This window comes from Symphalangus syndactylus, chromosome 9 (assembly GCF_028878055.3).
Source record: "Symphalangus syndactylus isolate Jambi chromosome 9, NHGRI_mSymSyn1-v2.1_pri, whole genome shotgun sequence".
In the NCBI taxonomy this organism is placed as follows: Eukaryota; Metazoa; Chordata; class Mammalia; order Primates; family Hylobatidae; genus Symphalangus; species Symphalangus syndactylus.
In genome coordinates this window covers 22,837,458-22,865,294 of record NC_072431.2, presented here as the reverse complement: position 1 = coordinate 22,865,294, position 27,837 = coordinate 22,837,458, and the positions used below count along the sequence as shown (strand labels likewise).

The 27,837-nt window shown below is 37.5% G+C and overlaps 1 protein-coding gene across 13 annotated transcripts in view; it reads right to left on the bottom strand.

Annotated features, from left to right (window-relative positions):
* HEATR5A (HEAT repeat containing 5A) overlaps positions 1–27,837 on the bottom strand; it is a 134,988-nt gene that overhangs the window by 95,084 nt on the left and 12,067 nt on the right. For 7 of the 13 annotated variants that reach the window (XM_063645890.1, XM_063645888.1, XM_055291586.2 and 4 more), the window contains 10 exons: positions 22,429–22,628; positions 20,184–20,395; positions 18,571–18,679; positions 15,074–15,223; positions 13,926–14,100; positions 8,723–8,883; positions 6,990–7,245; positions 6,290–6,445; positions 3,391–3,641; positions 339–450 (listed from right to left, as the gene is read on the bottom strand). In XM_063645890.1, the coding sequence (XP_063501960.1) occupies positions 339–450; positions 3,391–3,641; positions 6,290–6,445; positions 6,990–7,245; positions 8,723–8,883; positions 13,926–14,100; positions 15,074–15,223; positions 18,571–18,679; positions 20,184–20,395; positions 22,429–22,554 (1,708 nt within the window). In that variant the 5' untranslated portion in view covers positions 22,555–22,628. Of the gene's footprint in view, positions 1–338; positions 451–3,390; positions 3,642–6,289; positions 6,446–6,989; positions 7,246–8,722; positions 8,884–13,925; positions 14,101–15,073; positions 15,224–18,570; positions 18,680–20,183; positions 20,396–22,428; positions 22,629–23,537; positions 23,658–27,837 lie in introns of those variants that run through there. The other 6 variants (XM_063645895.1, XM_063645899.1, XM_063645894.1 and 3 more) reach the window with 4 other exon arrangements.

The following is a 27,837-nucleotide window of genomic DNA, read 5'->3' as shown; positions in this document are numbered from 1 at the left end:
TTGTGGAAATTTTTTTTTCTGAAGATGGATGTCAATGATTTTTGAAAAAGCCACAGTCGTTCAGAGTTAAGCCTGAAAGATGATTAGTAAATCAGCTTGTCCTACTTGAGGCTTATCATCTAGCTTGGAAGAGACAATCAAGAGAGATCTCAAAAGGTTTTAAGCAATGAAGAAAGTAAAAGGCTTTTTAAGGTGACTTACTAGAAGAAAAATGTTTGTGTGGCTATTTAAATTCTGGTATGTATTAAAAGTTTGTTTCATCAAATCACATACAAGAATCATTTCACTCAGAAAACACAAAGTACTTTAAGGTATGTAAACCTTCTACAGACTGTTACCTAATGTCATCAGAGCAGAAATCAGCAACCATCCAGCTTGTGTGCGCTGAGCTGAAAGGCGACTGTTTTGAGCAGCAGAACACAGCAAATCCTCTGCTAATGTCATAATAATCTATTTACATATAGAACAAGTTTTAAAAAAAAGCATATTAGTTTATAAATTACTAAATGAGAGCAGCTAACAATCTCTTGAAAAATTAATTCTTACATAAAATAAATGTAAACGATAAAGAACAGTCATTCGTGTAGACTACATAATAGGACTGTCATAAATGAAACTATAAAAAATTAAGTTTTCAAGGTTAAATACTGGTATATGAGGTAGTACACAACAATCCCATAATTTTTTGTAGAGCACATGTGACAACAATGTAAGATTATTCAAGTATAGCTGTATAGAATTTGAATTTACTTTTAGTTTTGAGCAACTATCCTTTTAAATCCATAATTACCCAAAAAAAGTTTTCTTACAGTAGTCTCTCTCTTAAAAATGCTACATACAGCCAGGTGCGGTGGCTCACACCTGTAATCCCAGCACTTTGGGAGGCTGAGCCGGGTGGATCACAAAGTCAGGAGATCAAGACCATCCTGGCTAGCACAGTGAAACCCCATCTCTACTAAAAATACAAAAAATTAGCCGGGCGTGGTGGCATGTGCCTGTAGTCCCAGCTACTCGGGAGGCTGAGGCAGAAGAATCACTTGAACCCAGGAGGCAGAGGTTGTAGTGAGCCGAGATTACGCCACTGCACTCCAGTCTGGGCAACAGAGTGAGACTCAGTCTCAAAAAAAAAAAAAAAAAGCTACATACTACTTTTATAACTCAGTAGCTGATAATAATCTTCCAAGAGGTAGTATATTATAGTGGTTAGAGGTAGTCAAAATAGTCTCATACCCAAGAGTGAAATTTATTAAAATGTTATAGTAAAAAAGTCTATGAGGCTGGGCACAGTGGCTCATGCCTGTAATCCCAACGACTCAGAAGGCCAAGGCGGGAGGACCAGTTGAGGCCAGAAATTCAAGACCAGCCTAGGAGTGGGCTAGGATCACACCACTGCATTGCAGCCTGGGCAATAAAGAAAGACCACGTCTCTTTGAAAAAAAAAAAAAAAAAAAAAAAAGACCAGCCTGGGCAACAGAGTGAGATCCTATCTTCACAAAAAAAATAAAAAGAATTAGCCAGGCAATGGAAGTACGTGCCTGTAGTTTCAGCCACTTGGGAGGCTGAGATGGGAAGATTGCTTGAGCCCTGGCATTTGAGGCTGCAGTGATCTATGATCTCACCACTGCACTCTGGCCTAGGTGACAAAGCAAGACCCTGTTTCAAAAAAGGGGTCCATGTTATAAAACAACAGAGAGGAAAAACAGGACATTTCACATTTATGGATAATATATGCTTACACAGTACAAGGCCACAGAGCATCCAATATGAGAAAACATCTATTACTAATCACCTCTGAAAAAGCAGGAAGTATTGAGTTGGCATATAAATTTTCTAAAGAAGAAGGCTAGTGTATTTTAAAACAACCAACCAACTTACTACTAATTTAGGACTCCCTGCAGCTCATACAGTCAATGGATAGCACTCAAAAAGAGTGAGGACAAAACAAACCATTCTAGTCAAATCAGAACAAGTGGATATTCTCTCGGAAAGAAATTCCAAATATAATATGGGAATGGGAACCTTGTCTGAATTAATGAGATATGAGAATAGGTTTAATTAAATACACTGAATGACAAGTCTTTGCTTAGCAAGATGTGATGTGTTAAGAATATAACTAAAATAATAAATTTAAATAATCTCATCTTCCAAAGTTGTCACCTACGTTATTTCAATGGCATTGGCAACACTCAAAATATTTTTGGAATTGCTCAAGTTATGGAACGGTCTTCTGCAGAGCCTACACTGTGGTGGATATACTATCAAACTCCATAATGACACAGAAGTGGCAATGAGAAAGAAAGGAATAATGGTGTATTTTTTTAAATATATTTACAAGTTTGTGAGAAGTATGGGTTAGAAGGGCTTTCACTGTCAAATAATGTTCTCTGACAACTTACAATTCCTAGCTATCAAAAAAGAAACAAAATTCAAACACCATGCTTGCCTATGTTGTATTATCTAGGTTTCATTAAAATTTTTCTTTAGCTCTCTTCAAAATTCTTTGTACATTAAAACTGGGTTATTTATTCACTAGGTTTGTATCATTTATTTGTCTGAAAGTGCCGGATTCTAAATTTACTCAGAAAATGACATGTTTTGGTAGCAATACAATTTGGAGAAGCTGAATATCATTATGAACTCATAAAACTTTATATATTATCTAGTATGTTTTAATTCACTGTAGTCATTAATTTTGATGTATAAATCATGCCATCTTTGATCAGTGGGAGCCCCTTAAGTTACCTCTTTTTAAAATGAACATAGTATTCCTTGATGACTTCCTTACTTTCTGGCATGACAAGATATCCCAAGTTTATGTTGTGCATTTCCTGCCCCAGACCAGAAACCAGCCATTGCTCCATGGAGTCCTGATTCCTTTTTGGTTGGAAACAGTATTTAGAGCTATAATCTGGGCACTAGGGGTATCCCTGACACTGGGTTATCATTGCTTTTAGGCCTTTTCACTGTACAAAAGGAGAATGTAAGTATTTTTACAAAAATAAAATGAGTTCATACTGACAATGTCAATTGGAATCTAATGTATGGGGCTTTTACTTCAATTCTACAGTTACAGTTCTTTTTACTTATATTGAAAATCTTGGTTCCTAAGAACATTAATATAATTATTTATCTACTTGATCTTAAGATATATAAACTATTTTTAAAGTAATACCACCAATAATACCACTAACTAAATTATTAAATATTAAGCTTAGTTATTTAAGATTTCTTTTGCAGCTCTATTTATCCTGTACAATAAAATTTTAAATGTACTTATATGGCAGGGCTAGATGCACAGCAAAATAAAGCATTCAGTAACAAATTCTGTTACTATGTGAAGATACTTCTAACAAAAAGCACCTTATCATACATAGAGAATGAAATCATTACCTTGCCTTTTCCATGAGGAATTCCTAAAGGACAATGTTTTACTGCTCCCAACAAAGCTGCCACAGCAAAACTGAAGCCAGTCACTGCTTCAGGTGAAGACTTATGTCCAGTAAGCCGTTCAAGGCAACGATCCAAGAGTGGTGTTAGGTAGGAGGGTAATGCCACGGCAATGCAGTGTAAACACCAAGCTGCTGCTAGTCGAACGGAAATGCTAGGATGAAGAATAACTGACAAGATACTGTCAAGGAGGCCTGGAAGGATAAGCAAATGATGACTTAGGTACATAGATAAAACTCACCTGATCATAAAATAGTCAAAAGAATACACAGCTACATGGATGTAAAATATATTTTTATCAAAAGCCAAATTATAATAGAAAAATACATAATCACAAATAATTTTTTTCTTTTAACTTCATTTTTCTCCCTTCTCACCATTCCTATTCAAAATAATTTTCTAACCTAAGAATTACTTCTACTAATATATCTCATGAAAGTTGTCCTAAATTAAGTCCGTAGACAAAAGAAAAACTTTATTTCCTAAATAAGCCAATCTCTTATTTAGCTTCAGATCTATTATTAATTTGGTACTAAAAATTAAAAATTATCAACAAATAACACCTTGAAAAGAAATGTCACACCCTGGCCAGTTGTGGTGGCTCACGCCTATAATCCCAGCACTTTGGGAGGCCAAGGCAGGTGGACAGCCTGAGCTCAGGAGTTTGAGACCAGTCTGGGCAACATGACAAAACCCTGTCTCTACCAAAAATGCAAAAAATTAGGCAGGCATGGTGACGCATGCCTGCTGTCCCAGCTACTAGGGAGGCCGAGGTGGGAGGATCACTTGAGCCGGGGAGGCGGGACTTGCAGTGAGCCGAGACTGCACCACTGTACTCCAACCTGGGTGACAGACTGAGACCCTGCCTTGAAAAAAAAAAAAAAGTCACACCCTGCTCCATCCTCTTTTTATTTTTTAATCCTTCTAGTACATTTATCTACATAATTAATATATCTTTTTTTTTTTTTTTTGAGATATCATCTTGCTCTGTCGCCCAGGCTGGAATGCAGTGATGCAATCTTGGTTCACTGCTACCTTTGCCTTCCGGGTTTAAGTGATTCTCTCGCCTCAGCCTCCTGAGCAGCTGGGATCACAAGTGCGTGCCACTACACCTGGCTAATTTTTGTATTTTTAGTAGAGACGAGGTTTCACCATGTTGGCTAGGTTGGTCTTGAACTCCTGACCTCAGGTGATCCACTCACCTCACCTTCCCAAAGTGCTGGATTACAGGCGTGAGCCACCACGCCCGGCCTACATAATTAATATATTTTCTATCCACCATGTTGCTCTTATAAGAATAAAACATTAAAATCAAGGCTTCACTAAGTCCTCAGTGGGCTACTAACCAACTAACTACAAAGACAGTGAAGTAATTGCCACCATCAATAAAAGGGTATTATTTGCTATGATTCAACAAACTTTCATGGAACATGTAAGTTTCATGTCAAATGCTATTTAAGTAAGTGTCCCAGATCTAAATAGCTTATAAACACAAATATAATGTAAAGTTTCTCAGAAAGAAATGTGTACCACAAAGGATAAAAACCATAACGATATATTTTTTGAAACAGGGTCTCACTCTGTCACCCAGGATGGAATGCAGTGGCATGATAATAGCTCACTGCAGCCTCAATCTCCTAGGCATAAGTGATGCTCCTGGCTCAGCCTCCCAAAGAGCTAGGACTACTACAGGTGCACACCACCATGCCTGGCTAAGTTTTAAAAATTTTTTAGTAGAGAGGAGTTCTCACTACGTTGCCCAGGCTGGTCTTGAACTCAGCTCAAGCAATTCTCCCATTTTGGTCTCCTAAAGTGCTGGGATTACAGGCGTGAGCCGCCATGCCAGGCCTAAAAAATGACTTTTAAAAGTGATTTTTTAAAAAGAAGCAAGTCAGTTAAGACCATATACTGAATGATTTTTTTTTTAACATGAAATATCCAGAATAGGTGGATTCATAGAGACAGAAAGTAAATTCATGGTCGTCGGGGACTGCGGGAAAGGGAAATGGAAATGACAACTAGTGGACTTCTTCCTGGGGTAATGAAAAGACTCTAGAATTAGACAGTGGTAGTGACTGTACAGTATAGCAAATATACTCAAAACCCCTGAATTGCATACCTTATAAGAGCAAACTTCATGGTAAGTGATTTATATCTTTTTTTGTTTTTTGAGACAAAGTCTCTTGCTGCCCAGGCTGGAGTGCAGTGGCGTTATCTTGGCTCACTGCAACTTCCACGTCTGGGGCTCAAGCGATTCTCGTGCCTCAGCCTCCCGAGTAGCTGGGATTACAGGCATGCGCCACCGTGACTGGCTAATTTTTCTATTTTTAGTAGAGACGGGGTTTTGCCATGTTGGCCAGGCTGGTCTTGAACTCCTGACCTCAAGTGATGTGTCTGCCTCAGCCTCCCAAAGTGCTGGGATTATACGCATGAGCCACTGCACCTAGCCATGAATTATATCTGAATAAAGCTGATTAAATACTTAAAAAAAAAAAAAAGAAAGAAAATACTGCTTTAAAGACCTTTGAGGAACTGAATTACTTGTACTGTACTAATGTTTTCACTGCAGATGCAGAGAAAGTTCAAGTTTACTTCTCTGTAAGTTTTTCCATGTTATAAATCTCTAAATGGGGGGTGGGGCAGAGATTTAGAGAACACTCTTTAATTACTAAAGAAAAAACTAAACAATATACATCTGTTTAATAATCCTGATTATAAATTTTTCATAAAACATTTCTCATAAATCTATAATGGAATCTATAAGCTATATGAAGATTTCCTTCCTTGGAACAAAGTTATCTAGTGTACAAGGGAAAACAAGGTATTCCAATGAGTCACAAACCTGTACTTGAATCCTGTAGCAAAGGTGCCGCTGTGGTGCCAAGATTGTGTATGAGATTTCCAAGTTCTTGTAAAGCACAAACCAGCATATGTTGGCTAGCGGCTACATCTGTGGAACCAAGCCGGGTTTCCAAATTACCATCACTCATTACGGCATCTGATAGAAATGCAAGAATTAACTACGCATCACCACTGTATTAAAATGTATTGAAAAGGGTATGAAGAGTAAAAAGGTATAATGGCAAAAATTAATACATACACTTGATCTATATGAAATACTTGAGGAAATAACTAAAATGCTTAAATGGGGACTTCCATTAACAAAGAAAGAAATGAATTACTATAACCAATTTAGTTCAAGCATTCCAATCAGAGATCCCTTACTACTCCCTTAGCAAGTGGCACTGAGACAGAGAACTCATGGGAAACTAAAAATGATTTCAACATTATTGATATTTAATATCCAACATTACTGATATTTGAGCTAAGCAGAGTAGACTTAAGATGGTACAGGAACTGAGATAGACTGTTTCAAAAATAATTTATCTTAAATTCTATAGGAAGTACAACATGAATTCTGAGGAACTTCTATCAGCCTTCAAGGTTTCTGTATTAATATAGTATTATATATCAGTCTAGCTTTCCCAAAGGGACAATTCCATTAGCACTGTTAAACAAACTGTCTTAGTAGAGATCCATACCCATAACTTTCTTTAGCTTCCAGATGGCCTGGCAAATATCCTTTACAGCAGCAAGTTGAGCCTTTTCTCCAAGAAGACCACCTATAGTAGTTCGAAGAATAAATGAAACACAACGGCGACAGCAGACGGCATCAATCTGAGTTTGGGTGGCTTTAGGGTGTGACTGTGACACAAGGCTCAGGATATGAGAAAAAAAGGCAGCAAAATTTTTCTCTAGCCAAGCTCCTCCTAGTGTTGAAACAAATACCACATAAGCCTAAAAAGGAAAAGAGTTTTATTTTCAATATTAAATTGTTTCAATTCTGTATTCCCCCCCACAAAACATGCAGCATTTATTAATATTTTTCTTATTCCCTATAAATTGTATTCTTTCCTAATTTATGCCACTTGAAATATATAAACATAGCACCATTTTGTTTTGTTTAAGCCAGAACTGAAGTGCATTTTTTTTTTTTCTTTGAGACGGAGTCTCGCTCTGTCGCCCAGGCTGGAATGCAGTGGCGCAATCTCTGCTCACTGCAAGCTCCGCCTCCTGGGTTCACGCTATTCTCCTGCCTCAACCTCTCGAGTAGCTGGGACTACAGGTGCCCGCCACCAAGCCCGGCTAATTTTTTTTGTATTTTTAGTAGAGACGGGGTTTCACTGTGTTACCCAGGATGGTCTCGATCTCCTGACTTCGTGATCCACCCGCCTCGGCCTCCCAAAGTGCTGGGATTACAGGCGTGAGCCACTGTGCCTGGCCTGAAGTGCATAGTCTTTCAATCAAGACTTCATTTATGTTACCCCCCTGTTTTATTTTGGTCAGACTGCAGTTTCAGGATAGTCAGCACACCCAGCTAACATGTAAAATGTATCTGTGGTTTCTGTGAACAACAGCTGAGAGATTTAACATTCTGAACAAGAAATCTCAATTTAAACATACAAACACATTATAAGAATTAACTCCAACATTATAAGAATTAACTCCAACATTATAACTCTAAGGAAATTTAGTTCTTTATTTTCATGAACATTAATGGTTTGTCTTACTCCATAAAGTAGTTTTAAGTAATCTGTTCCTTAGAAACACGCAGTTTAATTACAATTATACTGGCAAGCTCATATTTTCGTGGAGACTATATACAGTATAAAACAATGACAATACATGTGAATTTTTCAAAAATACAAGTTTGCTTTGAATGATAACAGTGTTTGGAAAAAAAAGATAATCCAAGGAAAGAAGGCAGATATTTCTTTGTTTTATTGTAAGATAACTCTTCCAAGAGTTTACCTCTTAAAATTTGTTTAGGATCAAAAATTTAAGCACTGAAGTAAACTACATGCTGTACTCCTTGAGGCTTAAAGCCACAAATATTGGTTATTTCACCTATGCTAAACAATTATGTACCTAATAGCTTAAATCTGAATTGTATGAGCACACACAAATACAATGGAAAACATGTTAAACCACAAGATAAATGAAAGCACAACAGCTAGAAACAAAAAATGTTTGTGTTTCAAAGAAAATTAAAATGTTCCATTATTAGGAACGCAAAACACATTATAGGTAATAAGGTTCTCTTACTTGCAACCTAGTTTATAAAAAATGTTTTGGCCTTACCATTTATATCTATTTATAGATATGAGAGCATAAGTGTTGACCTTGCATAGTACCACTTCTGTGGAGTCAGATACTAAAACTTTCATTACAGGCCAGTAAGAGTTAGATTTAGATACTGATTTGTGATTCCAACCTGAGTAACTCCAACTCGAACATCCCTACTGACTGAACTGGTTCCTTTCAGCATATCTCCACTGGCTCGAAGGAATCCTGAACTCCCACGTAGAAACCCTGTTCCTAGTAATTCCAGAACTTCCTCCAAAGATACTCTGCGAATGCTTTGACGTGAGGCTGCTATGACAAAGAACAAAACTGTGATTCATATTTTACAGACTAAATTTTAATGCAAGTTCTTGATTTGCAAAAAGCATGTTAATAGAAACAAAAATAAACTAAAAAATCAAACAAAATGCAAAATTTACAGAACAGTCTACCCAGTAATACACAAAGTCACACAAGAGGTCAGAGGTCAAATCAGAATGGACCCTGAAGTGCATGTCAAAAACATCTTAAAGACTATGACTAAGATCATGATCTATTGCTTCCTTTCCTCAAAGAAGTTAAAAGACTGTCTTCTAAAACAGGGGAAAAACATAAATAGGACTGCCCTAGTCCTCCACAAATGAAAATGCTGTACAATGCTTTGAAAATTCTTTTGAAACATGGAAAATGCCAAAATCATAATTTTATTTTTCCAAATGCTGTACAACTCTCAAAGAAATTTACATAATGTAAATGTCCTATTTTTTAAAATTCTCTGTTGGCAATAAAACTTTTGCTATTCCTTCAGTCTCTGAAGAAATCAAAGCTAAATTCATTAAAACTACTCAGTTGGCTCTTAGCCTACAATAACTAAGAGATTAATTAAGGCAGGAATGTTTAAGATTGACTTCAGTTTGACACAGCTGGGTTTCTCCCTGTGACTAGATAATATTATCTCCCTAAAAAAAAAGAAGAAACCATTTCTCCCTTGAAAATTAATGGTCACAGGCTCTGACCCTCTACAAGAGTACAGAAATAAACTTTTGTTACAGTTATGAACAAAAAAACCTCCTCCCTAGCCTAAAGAAAACCATCTGAGACAAATGAAAATCTAACTTGGCATTTGGGGAAGAAACATTATTGAATAGTGCAAAATCCATGCTCTGTGGATCATAAATTCTAAGAAGATGACAGCAATAAATGTAATACATGACTATGTGTATTAAATAGTGATTAAAAACCATGCAGAAAACAGAGCAAAATGAGGTCAGGAATATGGGGTAGAGTGAAGTGTAGTTTGTGACTTTAAATAGGGTATTGGGGTAAGATTCATTGAAACGGTGACATTTTAACACAGTTTGAATGTAGGGAAGAAATTAGTCATGAGGGTATCTGGAGAAAAAGTGTTCTAGGCAGAGGAAATGGCTATGACAAAAAGGCCTTTATATGATGCCAGGTGAGTTTATACAGAGCAATGTGGATGGAGCAGTGGAGGGGGTATGTAGGAGACAGGTCAGAGTGTAAGGATGGGGAGAGGGCAGAAGATATAGGACCTTGTAGGTCATTATAATAAGGCTGTGACTGAAATGAGATGCCAGTGGAGGACCGTGAGCAGATAAGTGATATAATCTGTCATGCTGCTGCTGTGTTGAGAGAAGATGATAGAGGGGAGTAAAGATAGAAGCAGGGAAAATCATTAGGAGTGATTTATTAACGTAAGCAAGAGATGATAGTGACTTGGATCAAGGTAGTTAAAGTGGAGTAAATGGAATCTGGATATACATAAATACATATTTTAAACTTTTTATTAGAAAAACCCAAAATTAGAAAAAAAGCTGTAAGAATAGTATAATAAACTTTCATACACAGTCACATACCACATAAGGACATTTTGTTCAATGACAGAGATCACATATATGACAGTGGTCCTGTAAGATTATAATGGAGCTGAAAAATTCCTATTGCCTCGTGACATTCCAACACATTACTCACGTGTCTGTGGTGATGTTCATGTAAACAACCCTACTACACTGCCAGTCGTGTAAAAGTAAAGACCATGTAATTATGTAAAGTACGTAATACTTGATAATAAACAACTGTTACTGGTTTATGTATTTATTATACTTTTTACTGTTATTTTAAAGTATACTCTTATTTATAAAAAGTTAACTGCAAAACAGCTTCAGGTAGGCCCTTTAGGAAGTATTCCAGAAGAAGGAATCGCTATTACAGGAGATAACAGCTCCATGCGTGTGTGTCACTGCCCTTGAAGACCATCCAGTGGGACAAGATATTAAGGTGAAAGACAGTGAGATTGATGGTTCTGACTCTGTGTAGGCCTGGGCTAATGTGTGTGTTTAAAAGTTAAAAAAAATATTTTTTAATAGAAAAAAGCTTATAGAACAAGGATACAAGGATATAAAGAAAATATTTTTGTACAGCTGTACAATGTATCTGTGTTTTAAGCTAAATGTTACTATTATTTCTAGAGCAGTGGCAGCATCTCAACTCACTGAAACCTCTGCCTCCCATGTTAAAGGGTTCAAGTGATTCTCATGCCTCAGCCTCCCAAGCAGCTGAAACTACAGGCACATGCCACCACGCCCCGCTAATTTTTGCATTTTTAGTAGACAAACAGGGTTTCCCCATCTTGGCCAGGCTGGTCTTGAACTCCTGACTTCAAGCAATCCACCCGCCTTGGCCTCCCAAAATGCTGGGATGACAAGCATGAGCCACTGCACCTGGCCCCTAAATGTTATTATAAAAATATTCAAAGGAATCAAAAGTTTTAAAAATTAAGAAGTTTATAAAGTAAAAAACTTATAAACAAAGGCTAATTTATTAGTAAAGAAAAATATACATTTTTTAAATTTAGCATAGCCTAACTGTACAGTGTTTGTAACATCTACAGTAGTATACAGTAATATCCTAGGCTTTCACATTCACTCACCACTCACTGATTCACCCAGAACAACTTCCAGTCCTGTAAGTTCCAGTCATGGTCAGTGCTGTATAGGTGTGTACCATTTATTATCTTTTATATCATATTTATACTGTTCCTTTTCTATATTTAGACATGTTTAGATACACAAATACCATTGTATTAGTTTTCTCAGTATTCAGTATAGTAACATGCTGTAGAGGTGTGTAGTCTAAGAGCAATAGTCTATACCATATAGCCTAGTGTGCAGTAGGCTATATCATCTAGATTTGTGTAAGTTCACTCTATGATGTTCCCACAATGACAAAATCACTTCATGATGCATTTCTCAGAATGTGTCCCTATTACTAAGCTACGCATGACTGCATCTACCTGGATTCATCACATTTTCCTCATTACTTTCTCACTTCTGAAGAATACACTTATGGCCAGTTGTTTTATAGAATGGCCCTTGATATGAGTTTGTCTGGTATTTCCTCCAAATTTTTGACAGAGAACTACGTAAGTGTGTTATATCCTGTTCAATGCATAACATCAAAAAGCACTGCCAGGTGTGGTGTCAGTCTGTCCCTACACAGATGATACTCGCTTTGAACATGTGCACAATGTAAGTCTGCCACATTTTTCCACTGTAAAATTATCATTTATAATTATGATGCAATGTATCTGGCAATACTTTAAGATGGCCTGAAATTGGATAAGACCACAAGACATGCTCTCTTGGCTTTCTTTCCTGCCTTCTCACTGGAAATTTGTTTTTTCTTCTTCAATGGTTCCTTGTGTTCTCCGACAGAAAACTCATGACCTAGTACCTGGTCTGCTCTTCTCTATGTATACTCACTGTCTTGTGATCTTATCCAATCTCATAGCTTAAATTCCATCTCTATATTAGAGATTCCTGAATAATCACTATTAATTTATTCCTAAAATAAATAAATTTATTTATTCCTAAAATTTATGAATTTGATGTCCGGTCTTCTCTCCTGAACACCAAACTCTCATATCCGTCTATTTGATATCCCTATTTCGATGTCTATTTAATGTTCCAAATTGTTTTAAACTCAGTGCTTGATCCTCCTCCCTGACACATACACAGCCTGCTCTACTTGCACACTTGCTCATATCAGTTGATGACAACTCTGTACTTCCAGGTTTTGAGCCCAAAATTCATAAAGTCACCCTGGACTTCTCTTTCACACTCAATATCTATTCTATTTGACTATTCAAAAGATTCAAAAGCAGAACTCCTTAGAGAAATGGCTAATTCTGGGGTTGGGGTGGAGAAAGTAGTAAGCTGTGATTGCACTACTGCTCCACCCTGGGTGGCAGAGTGAGACCCTGTTTCCAAAAACAATAACAACGAAATCACTAAGACAAAGCAAAACTGTCCAAACACAATAAACTTCAAGTATCTAGAATTATCTACATTATATGCTCCGTTGTACCAATCTAAAATATGGCAAGCCAAATATATGTAGTCAGATGCATGCTGCTTTAAAAAAAGAAAATTCAGTATTTAGATCATATCGTTTATTGGATAACACTTCACAATTACTTAAAAAAAATAAAAAATAAAAATAAGGCCATGGCTGGGGGGTGGGGGCTCATGCCTGTAATCCCAGCACTTTGGGAGGCCAAGGAAGGCAGATCACCTGAGCTCAGGAGTTCGAGACCAGCAAAGCTAACATGGTGAAATCCCATCTCTACAAAAAATATAAAAAATTAGCCAGGGATGGCAGTGCAAGCCTGTGGTCCCACCTACTCAGGAGGCTGAGGTGGGAGGATCACTTGAGACCAGGAGGCAGAGGTTTCAGTGAGCTGAGATGGCACCATTGCTCTCCAGACTGGGTGACAGCAGACCCTGTCACACACACAAAAAAGCCGTAATGTAAAAGGAAGACAATGATTGAATAAAGTACACCACACTTCAAGAGTTCTTGTAAATTTTCCTCAAATTTTTACTGAATTGTTTGCAAATGAACTCTCAGGACCTACAGCAATGTTTATGAACTGAAATTGATTTTTTTTTTTTTTTGAGATGAAGTCTCGCCTTCTTGTCCAGGCTGGAGTGCAGTGGCGCAATCTCAGCTCACTGCAACCTCGGCCTCCTGGGTTCAAGTGATTTTTGTAATCCCAAGTAGGTGGGATTACAGGCGTGTGCCACCACACCCAGCTAATTTTTGTATTTTTAGTATAGACGGGTCTCACCATGTTGGCCGACTGGTCTCAAACTCGTGACCTCAGGTGATCCACCCGCCTTGGCCTCCCAAAGTGCTGGGATTACAGGCGTGAGCCACCATGCCTGGCCTGAGACTGATTTATAATGGGTAGCAATAACACTATATATATTTGTTTATTATCAACTGGGGAAAAAATTACAGAAGATACTTTGAAAATAATTACATGTATTTACCTGTTCCTGGATGTTGAGAAATTATAGCTTTAGCTAATATTGTGCCTAGTAACTTTGAAACAGAAATCCGCACATCATAATTGGAACCTTCAAAGGACTTAAAACACAGTGTGGCCACACTGTCCAGGTCTGTACTCCACATAAAGATGGCTTCATTCTGAAGTTCAAGGAGACACTATTCAATTGGACAAAGAGAAATTAATGAAAAATAAAATACAAATGTCAGGTTCAGAGCTATGTAAGTTACAGAAACTATCAGGGTATAACAAATAATATACAAATTCAAAGTATCTATTATGATTACAGGAATAATAAATGAATACTTATTAAAAGTCATAAAGATTATATTATAGAAGAGAATGAACCTGCAAAAGGTGGGAGGAGAACCCATTTCTAACTCCACAGGTTATGAAAAATGCCTTTAGAATCAATCTATTAGCTATGAACAACTGGGAGAATAATTCCAACATTAAAAAAACTCTGGCCGGGCACAGTGGCTCACACCTGTAATCCCAGCACTTTGGGAGGCCGAGGCGGGCGGATCACGAGTTCAGGAGATAGAGACCATCCTGGCTAACACGGTGAAACCCCGTCTCTACTAAAAATTCACAAAAAAATTAGCCGGGCGTGGTGGCGGGCACCTGTAGTCCTGGCTACTCGGGAGGCTGAGGGAGGAGAATGGCGTGAACCCGGGAGGCAGAGCTTGCAGCGAGCCGCGACTGCGCCACTGCACTCTAGCCTGGGCGAAAGAGTCTCAAAAAAAAAAAAAACAAAAAAAAACTTTACTGTATTCTCTTACCAACTATGTTAAGAAGCTATAAATTAAAAATAAAACAAAAAATCACTTTGAAACAACATATACCTCACATGTAAATTTTAATTTACACAATTAGGGAGAAAACATAGTAGAGTAGAATGAATACTTAAGATTCTGGAAACCTGGACTTCCTACCCTCTGACAATGTGTTGCTAACTCTTTGAACCTTGGGAAATTCATATAACTCTGGGCCTCAGTTTCCTCATATGTTAAAATGAGATAGTCCTAGCTGACTACCACGATCATGTAGCTTTTACTAATGCTTTAACAAAGAATCTGACTTACTCTTCTTTATATTAATTTTTAAAGTCTGCTTATTAGATCATTTTACCTTTGCAGCAGCACAACGAACAGCCATGGATCTATCTGTTAAGCAGGATCTAGCAGCTTTATAAACATCCCTGTGACAAGGTGCAGCGGCAGCTCCTAGTCCACTCAATATATTTTGCAGACTTAGCATAATCTCATATCGGCCTTGAGACTACCAAAAAGAAAAAAAACTAAATAGGAAAAATAATTGAACTGCAAAGAACAGGATTAAACATTGATATCTGTCTCTCATACTGAAGAAATACCCAGACTTCTGTACATACTAACCAACCCATTCTGACATCAAGAAACAAGTTACTATTTTATAAAATATTATTTGAAAAGTTACTTGTATACACTGAATTTCAACATGATACAAATTTCACAGGGTTGATGTGAAGATTAAACAAAATTACATGAAAAGTGCCTAGCACAAAGCTTGCATGCCATTAAGCATTCAATAAATAGTTGCTATAGTCTAAGCTAACCTATTAAAAATGCAGGGTTTGCCATTTACTAGATAGGACCTTGGGTGAATCTGTTCCTTCATCTAAAAAACACAGGTAATAGTATCCCTCATAGGCTGTTGTAAGGAATAAATAAGTCATACACAAAAAAATGCTTACAACAAGCCCAGACATACAACAAATGTTCAATAGATTTGGTAGCTATACTTTGTTATTATTTATTGGTTGGAATAGCTTAACTCACAGTTTAAAAGTCTTGGCTTTAGAACTGAAAAAACCTGGGTTTGAACTTCTCTGTGACCCGTAGTAACTCTGTGACTTTAAATTGTTCTTACTTATTTCCCCATCTATAAAATGAGGATAAGATGAACCTCATGGGTAAACATTCACCACAGTGCCTGGCACACAGTAAACAGTCAAGAAATAGTAGCTGCTTGGCTGGGCGCGGTGGCTCACATCTGTAATCTCAGCACTTTGGGAGGCCAAGGTGGGCCGATTGCTTGAGCTCAGGACTTCGAGACCAGCCTGGGCAACATGGTGAAACCTTAACTCTACAAAAAATACAAATTTTAGCCAGGCCTGTTAGTGCACATCTCTAGTACCAGCTACTCAGGAGACTGAGGTGGGAGCGTGGTACTGCACACCTCTAGCCTCAGCTACTTGAGAGGCTGAGGTGGGAGGGTGGCTTGAGCCTGGCAAGCAGAGGGTGCAGTGGGAGGCAGAGGGTACAGTTGGAGGTAGAGGGTGCAGTGAGTACAGACTGCACCACTGAACTCCAGCCTGGGTGACAGAGCCAGACCCTGTCTTTAAAAAAAAAAAAAAAAAAGAAAAAGAAATAGTAGCCGCTTATTTTATTAATGTTTCACTAAATGCCTCAAATCATATCTATATCCCAGGAAGTTGGGCCACTGAAGGTAGATAAGTTGGAGTTGGAGGAAGACAAAGATCAGCATCAAGAATCATTTCATAGTAATATTGTTAATTTATCTTTGTTTAAAGGCACTTAAAAGTCATAGGTGAACATAATAAAATGGTGCTAACAAGCAACTTCAGAACTTTTCTTTTATTCCAGTTCCAAATGTTGTGTATCACTGGTGAGTGTGGACATCGCTGAAATGTTGTGGTACCTGATCAACTAAATCAAAGATCAAAAGTAGGGAATATAGCTCAAGGATGTTAGTTAAAAAATTTTTAAAAATAGGGGAGAAACAAAATACTTATCGGTAACTTACAACATTTTCATAACTATAGAGTAATCCTCTATTAACCAAGGGGCCTAAAAAGTATTATAGCTTAACCAGTGGAATTAGGAGGAAGAAAGTTTAAAATGACTGTATTTCAGTAAATAAAATTTCTTACCGATATCTGCTTTTAAATAAAAACAGACTTACAGGTGTTAAAAAAAATCTGTTCTCCTTAATCATTTTCTTCAATCTTTTGGGAAACTACTGCTGAGAAGTGATCTGATGAGCAAGTTTTCTCATCAGTTTTATGTTGAGTCTTCAATTCTTAAAGTTCTTGAATCAGCTATATCCTTCTTAAAATTTAACCTATTTTTTATTGGAATTTTCCCATGTTTTGCCTTGTTACATTTTTTAAAAATGTGTGTGTGACTGTCCAACATTTCTATAAACTACTTCAGAGCTGTTCTCTAGATTATTTTTGTAAATAAAGTAACAAGAGTAACCAGTTTGGTGTTTTTAGATTTTTTTTTTTTTAAATAACTATTTTTTAAGAGACACAGTCTTGAGCTGGGCATGGTGGCTCATGCCTGTAATCCTAGCACTTTGGGAGGCCGAGGCAGCTGGATCATTTGAGGTCAGGAGTTCAAGAATAGCCTGGTGAACATGGTGAAACCCCGTCTCTACTAAAAATACAAAAAATTAGCTGGGCGTGGTGGCATGCACCTGTAATCCCAGCTACTCGGGAGGTCGAGGCAGGAGAATTGCTGGAGCCCAGGAGGCGGAGGTTGTAGTGAGCTAAGATCATGCCACGCCATTGCACTCAAGCCTGTGCGACACAGCTAGACTCCGTCTCAAAAAAAAAAAAAAAAAGGGACAGCGTCTTGCTCTGTCACCTAGGATGGAGTCCAGTGGCATGACCATAGCTCACTACAGCCTTGAACTCCTGGGCTCAAGTGATCCTCCTGCCTCAGTCTTCTGAAGGGCTAGAACTACAGGTGTTCACCACCATACCCCAACTAATTTATGTTTTTGTAGAGACAGCGTCTTCCAATGTTGCCCAGGTGGTCTCAAACTCCTGGCTTTAAGTGATCCTCCCGTCTCAGCCCCTCAAGTAGCTGAGATTACAGGTGCGAACTACCATGTCCATGTTTTTATATTTAAAGGTGCTAAGTTGTCCTTACATATTAGGGACCACGGATTTAAACCTTTTGCTAAACAAACATATAAATGCATTCATTTCAAAACCAGTAAAACCACAGTTGGCAAGAGATTACAGTATCTTAGTATCTTAAAGTCAAGTGAAGAGACAGTCTCAAAAACAAAGGGTGTTCCAGAGGAGTAAGTGACACAAGTATTTCAACGAGGATACAGTTGAAAATATACTCCCTTGGCAATTAAAAGGTCATCTGGATCTGGTCACACATCCTCTACACTCTTTCCCCTCAGATTATATTCCTTACTACCTTCTGATGCTAGTACAGTAACTCATCTATCCATAAGGTATACAATGTTTATCAACTATGTAGTCCCTGGTGACAAGCAGTTGCACTGACACCAGTAAGTACTATCAAATAGAAAAGGTGGAGTGAGAGGAGAGAGCAGGGATGGGACTGTAAGTGGAATACGTTAGTTTTCGCCCGCTTGGATTTATATGAATACATGAAATTCTGCTGCATTACTATTTTTCTAACTGGGATTCAATATACAGAGTACATATTGTACATCACCTAGAAATATTAATTTATGGGTATATTTATATTCCTATCTACATATGCTTGTCATATGTAAGGCTCTTTGATTTGCTCAGGAAAGCATAAACCAATAAAATGCTGTCTTTTCATTCTTTGGCTGAACTTGTAATTACTTACCTCTGCACTCTTCATAGCTTTAAGAATATTCCCCACTGTATCAGTAAAGGTGTTACCCAGTATTCTACCCAACTTCTTGTACAAGGAACCCAAACATACCACAGCAGCACTGAAACAACATTTAAATTAGAAATTAGTCACAGCTGGAAAAACAGGAAAAAAAAGATCTTAGGATATGTAAGGATAACTATTGAAAAATTTCCCCCATTCTCTTGGTTGTCTTTTTACTTTCTTTGTATTATGCTTCGAAACACAAACATATTTAATTGTGATGAAGTCTCATCTATTTTTTGTCAGTTGTGCTTTTTGGTGCTGTATCTAAGAAACGCTGCCAAAGCAAAGGTCACAAAGATTTACCCCTGTTTTTTCTTATGAGTTTTATAGTTTTAGCTGTTACACTTACAACTATGATCAATTTTGAGTTAATTTTTTTATACATGGTGTAATGGAAGGGTCCAAATTCATTCTTTTGCATGTGGACATACAGTTATACTGGCATCATTTGTTGAAAAAGTGACTATTTTAAATTTTGCTTTGAAAGGATAAAATTTCTAAGAATCTATTCTGTGGTTAAATCCTAAGGCACGACGCTTAGGTGAATATGATTATACTTTCAATAATAAGGATGTATCAATCTGTGATTACTCTATTATTCAGCCCAAAGATTACACACCCTCAAATTTGTTACAAAATTCTACAAAATATTTCAACAGAACTCAGCTACATATAACAAAAAGATAAGCTTAAAGATAAAAATAAAAACAAGAAATAATGTTCTCAAGTTTGAAATCTGAAAACTTTATGAGGGAATACATTCTGTTATAAGGTAAAAATTAGACCAACAAAAACTTTATAGAATTATGACATGGTGGCCAGGTGCAATGGCTCATGCATGTAATCCCAACACTTTGGGAGGCCAAGGTGGGTGGATCACTTGAGGTTGGGAGTTTGAGACCAGCCTGGCCAACATGGTGAAACCCCATATCTACTAAAAATACAAAAATTAGCTTGAAGTGGTGGCACGTGCCTGTAGTCCCAGCTACTTGGGAGGCTAAGACAAGGGAACTGCTCGAACCCAGGAGGCAGAGGTTGCAGTGAGTTGAGATCATGCCACTGCACTCCAGCCTGGGTGGACAGAGAGATTTTGTCTCAAAAAAAACAGAAAAAAAAAGAAATATTACGTGGCTCATTGCCTTTTTAAAGATAACAGGTGATAAAATGAACTAAATCCTACAGAGAAACTAAGCTGTTCTTTTTAGGATCTTAGCAAATACTTTTCTACATGAATTTTTATCAATTTTCGTAACAAAGAATGAATTATAAAAGCATCCAAAAATGTGAAGAATTTAAAATATCTTTAACACTCAACTGCTAAAATTTTAGGAAGATGTTTTGAATCTCAAATCTAGACTTCAAATATGTCTAAAGTATTTGTAGAATTGTTTCTCAGCAACTAACATGAAAAGTGTTGGTTTCTTTTTTAAGTTAGATTTGTAAAATGAGTAAAACTGAGTTTGTATTCAGTTTCAAATTGTCAAGTACTATGGGTACTTCACAAAAATACAACAGGAAGCAATATTTTGTTTTCTGTTCTGTTTTAATGTTTCACTTACAGCTTAGTGGGAAGATAACTTGGAGAATCATCTTTGCTACGAATAAGATCATTACATTTATCGATTGCTTCGTAAACGGAGAATGTGTCTCCAATACTATAAAGTATGGCTAGATTCTTAGCAAGCAGTTTGCGGGTAGGAGGCCCTGGGGAGCTGTTCAACAAAGACAGGAGCTGTTCAACAAGAGTCTTCTGTGTCTCCCTTACATCATTCTAGAAAGAAAGATAACACAAAGACAATTCAAAGTCAATATAATTATATGTAATCCTCTAATATAATTTTTCTTTCATATATTTAAGAACTAAAAAGGCTCTAGAAAAATACAAAGTTATTTTGACTGGAAGTTACAAATAAGTTGGTAGTGTGGTCATTACACCAGACTAAACAGGTAGTTTGCTGCCCTGCTAATAATAAAAAAGCCCTCCAAAAATTCCGAACCACATTATACTGTAGTATCTGTTAACAAATATAAGGGCTCTATGCATTCGAAATCTTTCTTTTGTTTGAAAGGTAGAGCAAATTTGTATTATTATTTTTAATAGAGACAATGTGGTATGGTTTGGCTCTGTGTCCCCACCCAAATCTCATGCTGAATGGTTAATTCCCATGCTTCAGGGGAGGGGCCTGCTAGGAGGTGATTGGATCATGGGGGTGGATTTCACCCATGCTGTTCTTGTGACAGTGAGTGAGTTCTCACAAGAGCTGATGGTTTAAAAGTGTGTGACACTTTCCCCCAACCCCTCCTGCCACGATGTGAAGAAGGTCCTCACTTTCCCTTCGCCTTCTCCCATGACTGTTTAAGTTTCCTAAGGCCTCCCACTCATGCCTGTTAAGCTTGCATATCTGCGCATTAATTAAACCTTTCTTCTTCATAAATTACCCAGTCTCAGGTAGTTCTTTACAGCAGTGTGAGAACGGACTAATACACAAGGTCATACTGTGTTGCCTGGGGTAGACTGCAATGGCTATTCATAGGAGCAATTATAGTGCTACACTACAGCCTCGAATTCCTGGGCTCAAGCAATCCTCCTGCTTCAGCCTACCATGTAACTTGGTCTATAAGCATGCATCAGCATGTCCAAATTTGTATTTTCAACTACAGCATCTGAGTTACTAATCCTACACCTCCCCCATATATAGCTGCATAAAGCAGTAACCTATAATCTATAACCAGAGCTGACCTTGTAATGGCTACCTGTTTTATTCAGATCTATTCCTAAGTGTAACGCAATTTTCTTTTTGCAAGCTTATGTATATAAATGTTAATAACATTATTCCATTTTCCTTGTTTGCTGTCTGAATAAAGAGTACACAGTATCATTACAAAGCTAATGGTATTCAGGTGCTCACTGGGGCCTAAAATTCCACAATAAAATATCTGTCAGTGTATAGAATTTTGTCTTTTGTTAATTTTTTTCCCCAAATCTAGAAGTTGCTTTTTTTTCCCTCTTAAAGATCAGCAAACTTGTCAAATATTTTGATAACTAGAGTCACATAGCTCCCTGTTGTCTCAGAACAAGAATGTGTTTTGGAATGCTATTATTTTAAATTCATAAATAAAATGTCTTCTGTTAAATTCTAAATGTCTCCATGAGTAGTGTTTTTGTACCACTTTGGAACTGCATATAGTACTGTGATTATGTGAAAAAATGTTCTTATTTTTAGGAGATGTAGGCTAAAAGTAAAGTGCAACCTCAACGGCTTAGTAAATTAATCAACCAAACACGGCAAAATGTTACTAATTCCTGAATGTAGGTGAAGGGTACGAGTGATCAGTTTTCCTTTTTCACACTCATGTCATAAGCTTTTAAGAGAGAATCTGTTTATCCATAGGCTCTTGAATTCATACACCTCAAGTCTTCATACCTTTTTAAAGTGAAACTCTCACTACATTGTTTAGCCACTATACTGTACCAGGGCTTTATGTACACGGAGGAACATAGATGCAGACCATAACAAAAACGAAGTATAATACAAAGTAGTTGTAGTTGGTGTTTCATATATTTTTAAAGTAATACCAAAAACATGAGCTAATTTCTTCCTGCTTTTCTGAATAGCGAAAACTTCTTCTGATAATAAAAATTCTGATGAGGGAACAAAAAATGTACTATGCTTCAGTAAGTTTTAACAAAGTCTAACATTGTAAAGCTAAATTAGGTTATTCTGGAAAAAACTAGAAAAGCAAACCAAAGGAAGTAAACATGGGCACTTAAAACAAAAAAACAGATGTTGTCATTTTACCCACCCTGCTGGTTGCTAACAAGAGCTTCTCCAAGTATCTCAACCACTCAAAAATAAACTCTGCCTTCTGAACTTCACCTAGTTGATTGTATGCTTCTTCATTCAGCAGTAAGCTATGAGCTAATTCCATTCCTTGCAGCAATCCTCCCAGCTGGTCACAGTTCTTCTCGTTAAACTTCGGTCAATATACCTAACAATAAAAATCTGCAATACAGGAAAATAATATATTTTAAAAGGGGAGTAAAAAGGAAGGCAATCATAATATTGGAAATCAGAAAAGTGAAAACATAATTAAATGTATACATTTTTTATAACTGCTCTAGGGTGAATCTGGGAAAATCCCAATAATGTTCTAGTTAACACTGACATAAAATCCACCTTTATATTCTGTACTCAAGCAGACAGGCAAAAATAGAGTAGCAATATTGGCATTTGTATGCAAAAACTTGCTAAACAGAAGAGACATTCCACTAAAATTCTGAAAATTTTAAGATTAGGCTGTTTATTCCGTGTTGGGTTTTCTTTGTACTTTAAGTAACTTCCTAAAATGGGTAACAGGTACATATTAACAAATGACACCAAACATCCAGACCTTCTACTAGAATTCTATAGTAAAGCTTGTCATCTCTCCGGGCCTTTGCCTAGCTAGGTACATGCCCTGTCATTTGCCTGGAGATCCAAGAGGGACTTAAGCCCATTAGCATCAGTTCCCCCAGCCTAATAAAGGCACTGCTTGTAGTTTTAGGCTGGGAGTTTAGGAGAGTCCAATCTTAACTAGTCTTATCTCTGAAAGTCTTGTGAGAGCAAACTTTTTAAAATGGGTATTGTCCAGGAATTATAGCAATCAAGATCATATCTGCTGTGACCTAGATCCAATGTAGCCTTAATTTTGTTATAGCAAACAATCAACAGAAGACACAGGGTTTGTGAAATTATTGTCTTATTCAACAGCATCTCCTGGGTACACCTTAGTGCTGTTACAGAGCACACACAGCATATAAGTGTATGTATATACATACATATTCACATTAACATACAGATTTATAAGGTGGCATTGTGATTACTAGACAGAATTTTTTATTTTTAGGACATGGATGCTTTACTGCAACTTACTTTTTAAATGGTTAAATCACTCACTCAACCATAAAATATGGCAAAATGTTAACAGCTGAATATAGGTAGTGGGTATGTGAGTTATCATTTCACTACTCTTCATTCTTCTGCATTTTAAAAAAGCACAATAAAAAGTAGAAAAAATTATTTAAGAAATAAAACACAAGTTGGCTATTAAAAAATACTACTACTTACAGGAGTAGCAGCTATCATCAGGAACATTAAAGAACACAGAAGGTACCATATCATATACAAAAGATGAGTATACTTATTCACTAATGTACCTAAATAGAAACATGTTAATTGGAATTTCATAGGAATGTAGATAAAATGCTACAGCTAATTTAACTAAAATATTTAAAATACATATCTTACATTTCCCTAAACAAACCTCATACTTTTACAGAGAAGCCAGTAACTAAAGAGGTATTAGAAAATTAGATGACAGACCTGGGAAAGGCTTTTCATTTTTTCACGTTTTTCTCCAACGGTTTACCTGTTGGAAATTACTTAGAGTATCAGCTCATCATAATTATAATATAGCTGAAAAAAGCCTCTTTAAAAGACAGTAGTCACAAACTGGTTTCCTGTTGGTCAACACTGCCTGCAATGCATTGGGGCTAACATTTAAACATAAGAAGACTGTGCATAAAAATCTGGGTCCAGGGCCAGGCACAGTGGCTCACACCTGTAATCCCAGCACTTTGGGCAGCTGAGGCAGGAGGATTGCTTGAGTCTTGGGTCCAGGAGTTCAAGACCAGCCTGGGTAACATAGAGAGACCTTGCCTCTACAAAAAATTAAAAAATTAGCCAGGCATGGTGGTGTGTGCCTGTAGTCCCAGCTACTTGTGAGACTGAGGTAGGAGGATCACTTGAGCCAGAGAGGTGGAGGCTTCAGTAAGCCATGACTACACCACTGTATTCCAGCCTGGTGAAGAGTGAGACCCTGTCTCAAAATAAAAAAAAGAAAAAATCTGGGTCCAGTGCCATGTGCGATGGCTCACACCTGTAATCCCAGTACTTTATGAGAGGCCCAGGCAGGAGAACTGTTGAGGCCAGGAATTTGAAAGCAGCCTAGGTAACAGTGGGACACTGTCTCCACCAAAAAAAAAAAAAAAAGACAAAAGAAAGAGAAAGAAAATCTTAGGTCATTTTCAAAAATGTCACTTTTACAGGACAAATAATATAAACAATGTGACCAGGTGTGGTGGCTCACACCTGTAATCCCAGCACTTTGGGAGGCCAATGCAGGCAGATCACCTGAGCTCAGGCGTTTGAGACCAGCCTGGGCAACAAGGCAAAACCCCATCTCTATGAAAAATACAAAAATTAGCCAAGCATGGTGGTGTGCACCTGTGGTCCCAGCTGCTTGGGAGGCTGAGGCAGGAGTATCACTCCAGCCCTGAAAGCAGAGGTTGCAGTAAGCCAGGATCACGCCACTGCACTCCAGACTGGGAGACAGAAGTGAGACTCTGTCTCGAACAACAACAAAAAAGTAATATAAACAATGCTGCTAAACATTCATTTTTACTGAAGCAACAAAAATTCTAGCTTGTTTTAAAAAACCCTCCTTTCCTTTGTTCAATTATCAAAGTGAACTAGCCAAAATATTCACAATTAAGGATACAGTTAATAAATGCTACAGAAATAATTTCTGGAAGAACCCTACTAAATACACAAAAGGTGAAAAGCAAGTTTGCACTTAGCATCTATGATTGTTTGGGGGGTGGAAATAACCACAGTATCATAGAGAAAATTTCTTATTAATACCAGGGCAAGTCAAAATCCTATCTTCAGAATCAAATTACCCTTTCTAGAAATCATTAGGATCTGCTGAAGAGACATTTTTTTTCCTTAGGCAGCAGCAATATTGTGGTGTAAAATGATCAAGAAGCAAAATAGCTAACACAATGTGATAATAAATAATTCAGTAAAAAGCTTGAGATCATAAGCAGGTCATAAAGTCATCTCTAATGCCTTCAATACATTCCTTATGTAAATTACTCCTAAAGGAAGTAGACAATTCATATTGGTAATCTCGCATCTAAACTCACAAGTCTAAAATGCACCTGAGAGCTCCACATACGCACTACCAATGTGATAAGCAAGGGCATTTTGCAAACAGATGGCTGCTGCTCTTACCTGAAGTCTTACCTCATCAGGGAGATGAATACAAATTCAGTCAATGTTATCTGCTATATGTTTTAAAATAACCACAACCCTACATATACCTGAGAAATGCTTATTTTTCTAATTTTTCTCTTAGTTTCCCTTAATGTTTCTGTTGAGATTATAAGGTGATTTACTACAAGTAAACACATATGTCAATACATTTAAATATATTTTTCAAAGTATAGTTAGTTGCTACCGGAAAAAAGGATTTCATAAAACTGCTGCTCCAAATGTAATGCCAGCTATATTTAACAGAAGCAGCTAATATTTACTGATTACTTATTATAGTCTAAGCAGTACTCTAAGTGCTTTACATTATTTTCTTGAATAATCTGCCAAACTGTCCATGAAGCAGCTATTTTTATTAGCCCTATTTTACAGATGAGGACATTGAAGCACAGAGAAGCTAACTGACTTTCCCAAGGTCACACAGAACCTGGGTGTGCACTTAAGCAATCTGACTTCAGATATATCTGTTTTAACCACAACATACTATGCTACCACCCTTTCATCCAATCAAGCCCCTCAAAAATGTGAGAGGTTAGGCCAGGCCCAGTGGCCCATGCTCATAATCCCAGCACTTTGGGAGGCCGAGGCAGGTGGATCATCTGAGATTAGGATTTCGAGACCAGCTTGGCCAACGTGGTGAAACCCTGTCTCTACCAAAAATACAAAAAATTAGCTGGGCATGGTAGCATATGCCTGTATTCCCAGCTACTCGGGAGGCTGAGGCATAAGAACCACTTGAACCCAGGAACCCGGGAGGTAGAGGTTGTAGTGAGCCAAGATCACACCATTGCATTCCATTGCACTCTAGCCTGGGTGACAAGAGTGAACCTCTGTCTCAAAAAAAAAAAAATGAGAAGTGGGGCCAGGCACAGTGGCTCATGCCTATAATCCCAGCACTTCGAGAGGACAAAGCAGGAGGGTTGCTTGAGCCCATGAGTTCAAGACCAGCCTGAGCAACATAATGAGACCCCATCTCTACAAAAAATAAAAAAATTAGCTGGGCATGGTGGTGCACACCTGCAGTCCCAGCTACTCAGAAGGCTGAGGTAAGAAGATCACTTGAGCCCAGGAGATTGAGGCAACAGCGAGCCGTGATCAAAGAACAAAAAAAACCAATGCCAGTCATTTTTTAAAAAGCTTACATTTTGTACATAATTTGTGCATATATGGAACTAGATTACACTGTTTCCCAAAGACAGAACATCAGGTTCCTTGGTGTAATAAATTTGGGAATCTTGCATTAAGACAAAGTTAGGGATTTTTACCTGTAAGATTTCTCAGGCTATTTAATTAGGTTAATGTATATTATGACTCTCCATGAATGCAATATAGTATGAAGTATTAGTCAAAATGCTGCCTGCACCTAGCAACTTCTAGACCTAAGCAAACTGTTCCAAAAAGAAACATTAACATGTACCTGTTATCATCACTTATTCTATATAAATACATATATATATATGTATTTTGGAGATGGAATTTCACTCTTGTTGTCCAGGCTGGAGTGCAATGGTGTGATCTCGGCTCACTGCAACCTCCACCTCCCGGCTTCAAACAATTCTCCTGCCTCAGCCTCCCGTGTAGCTGGGATTACAGGCATTCACCACCACACCTGGCTAATTTTGTATTTTTAGTAGAGACAGGGTTTCACCATGTTGGTCAGGCTGGTCTCGAACTCCTGACCTCAGGTAATCCACCCACCTTGGCCTCCCAAAGTGCTGGAATTACAGGGGTGAGCCACCATGCCCGGCCCTATTAATATATTTTTAAAAGCTACACAAGAATGTTAATTCCACTACTTTACAGCCAAACATTGTATGTGCTTACCCTAAAGCCAATAACTGAACTAAGTTATAAAGGTATTTAAATGCTTTTAGACTAGGTATTTCTCTGAGCACTATTTGCTTCTCTCTGTCTGTACTTTGTACATGATAGATACTCCTAGTTACTCAGTCATCATTTTCATACCAGAGGTCTATTATGTTGAGAAAAGTAGGCACTGTGAACTAGACCTAAGGTACCAAGGTAACATCCAAATTATGCTTTTCAAATTGGGATAACTCCAGCAGTGTGCCAACGGATTATGAAGCATACTACTATGCTAGAGGTCAAATTTAGACTA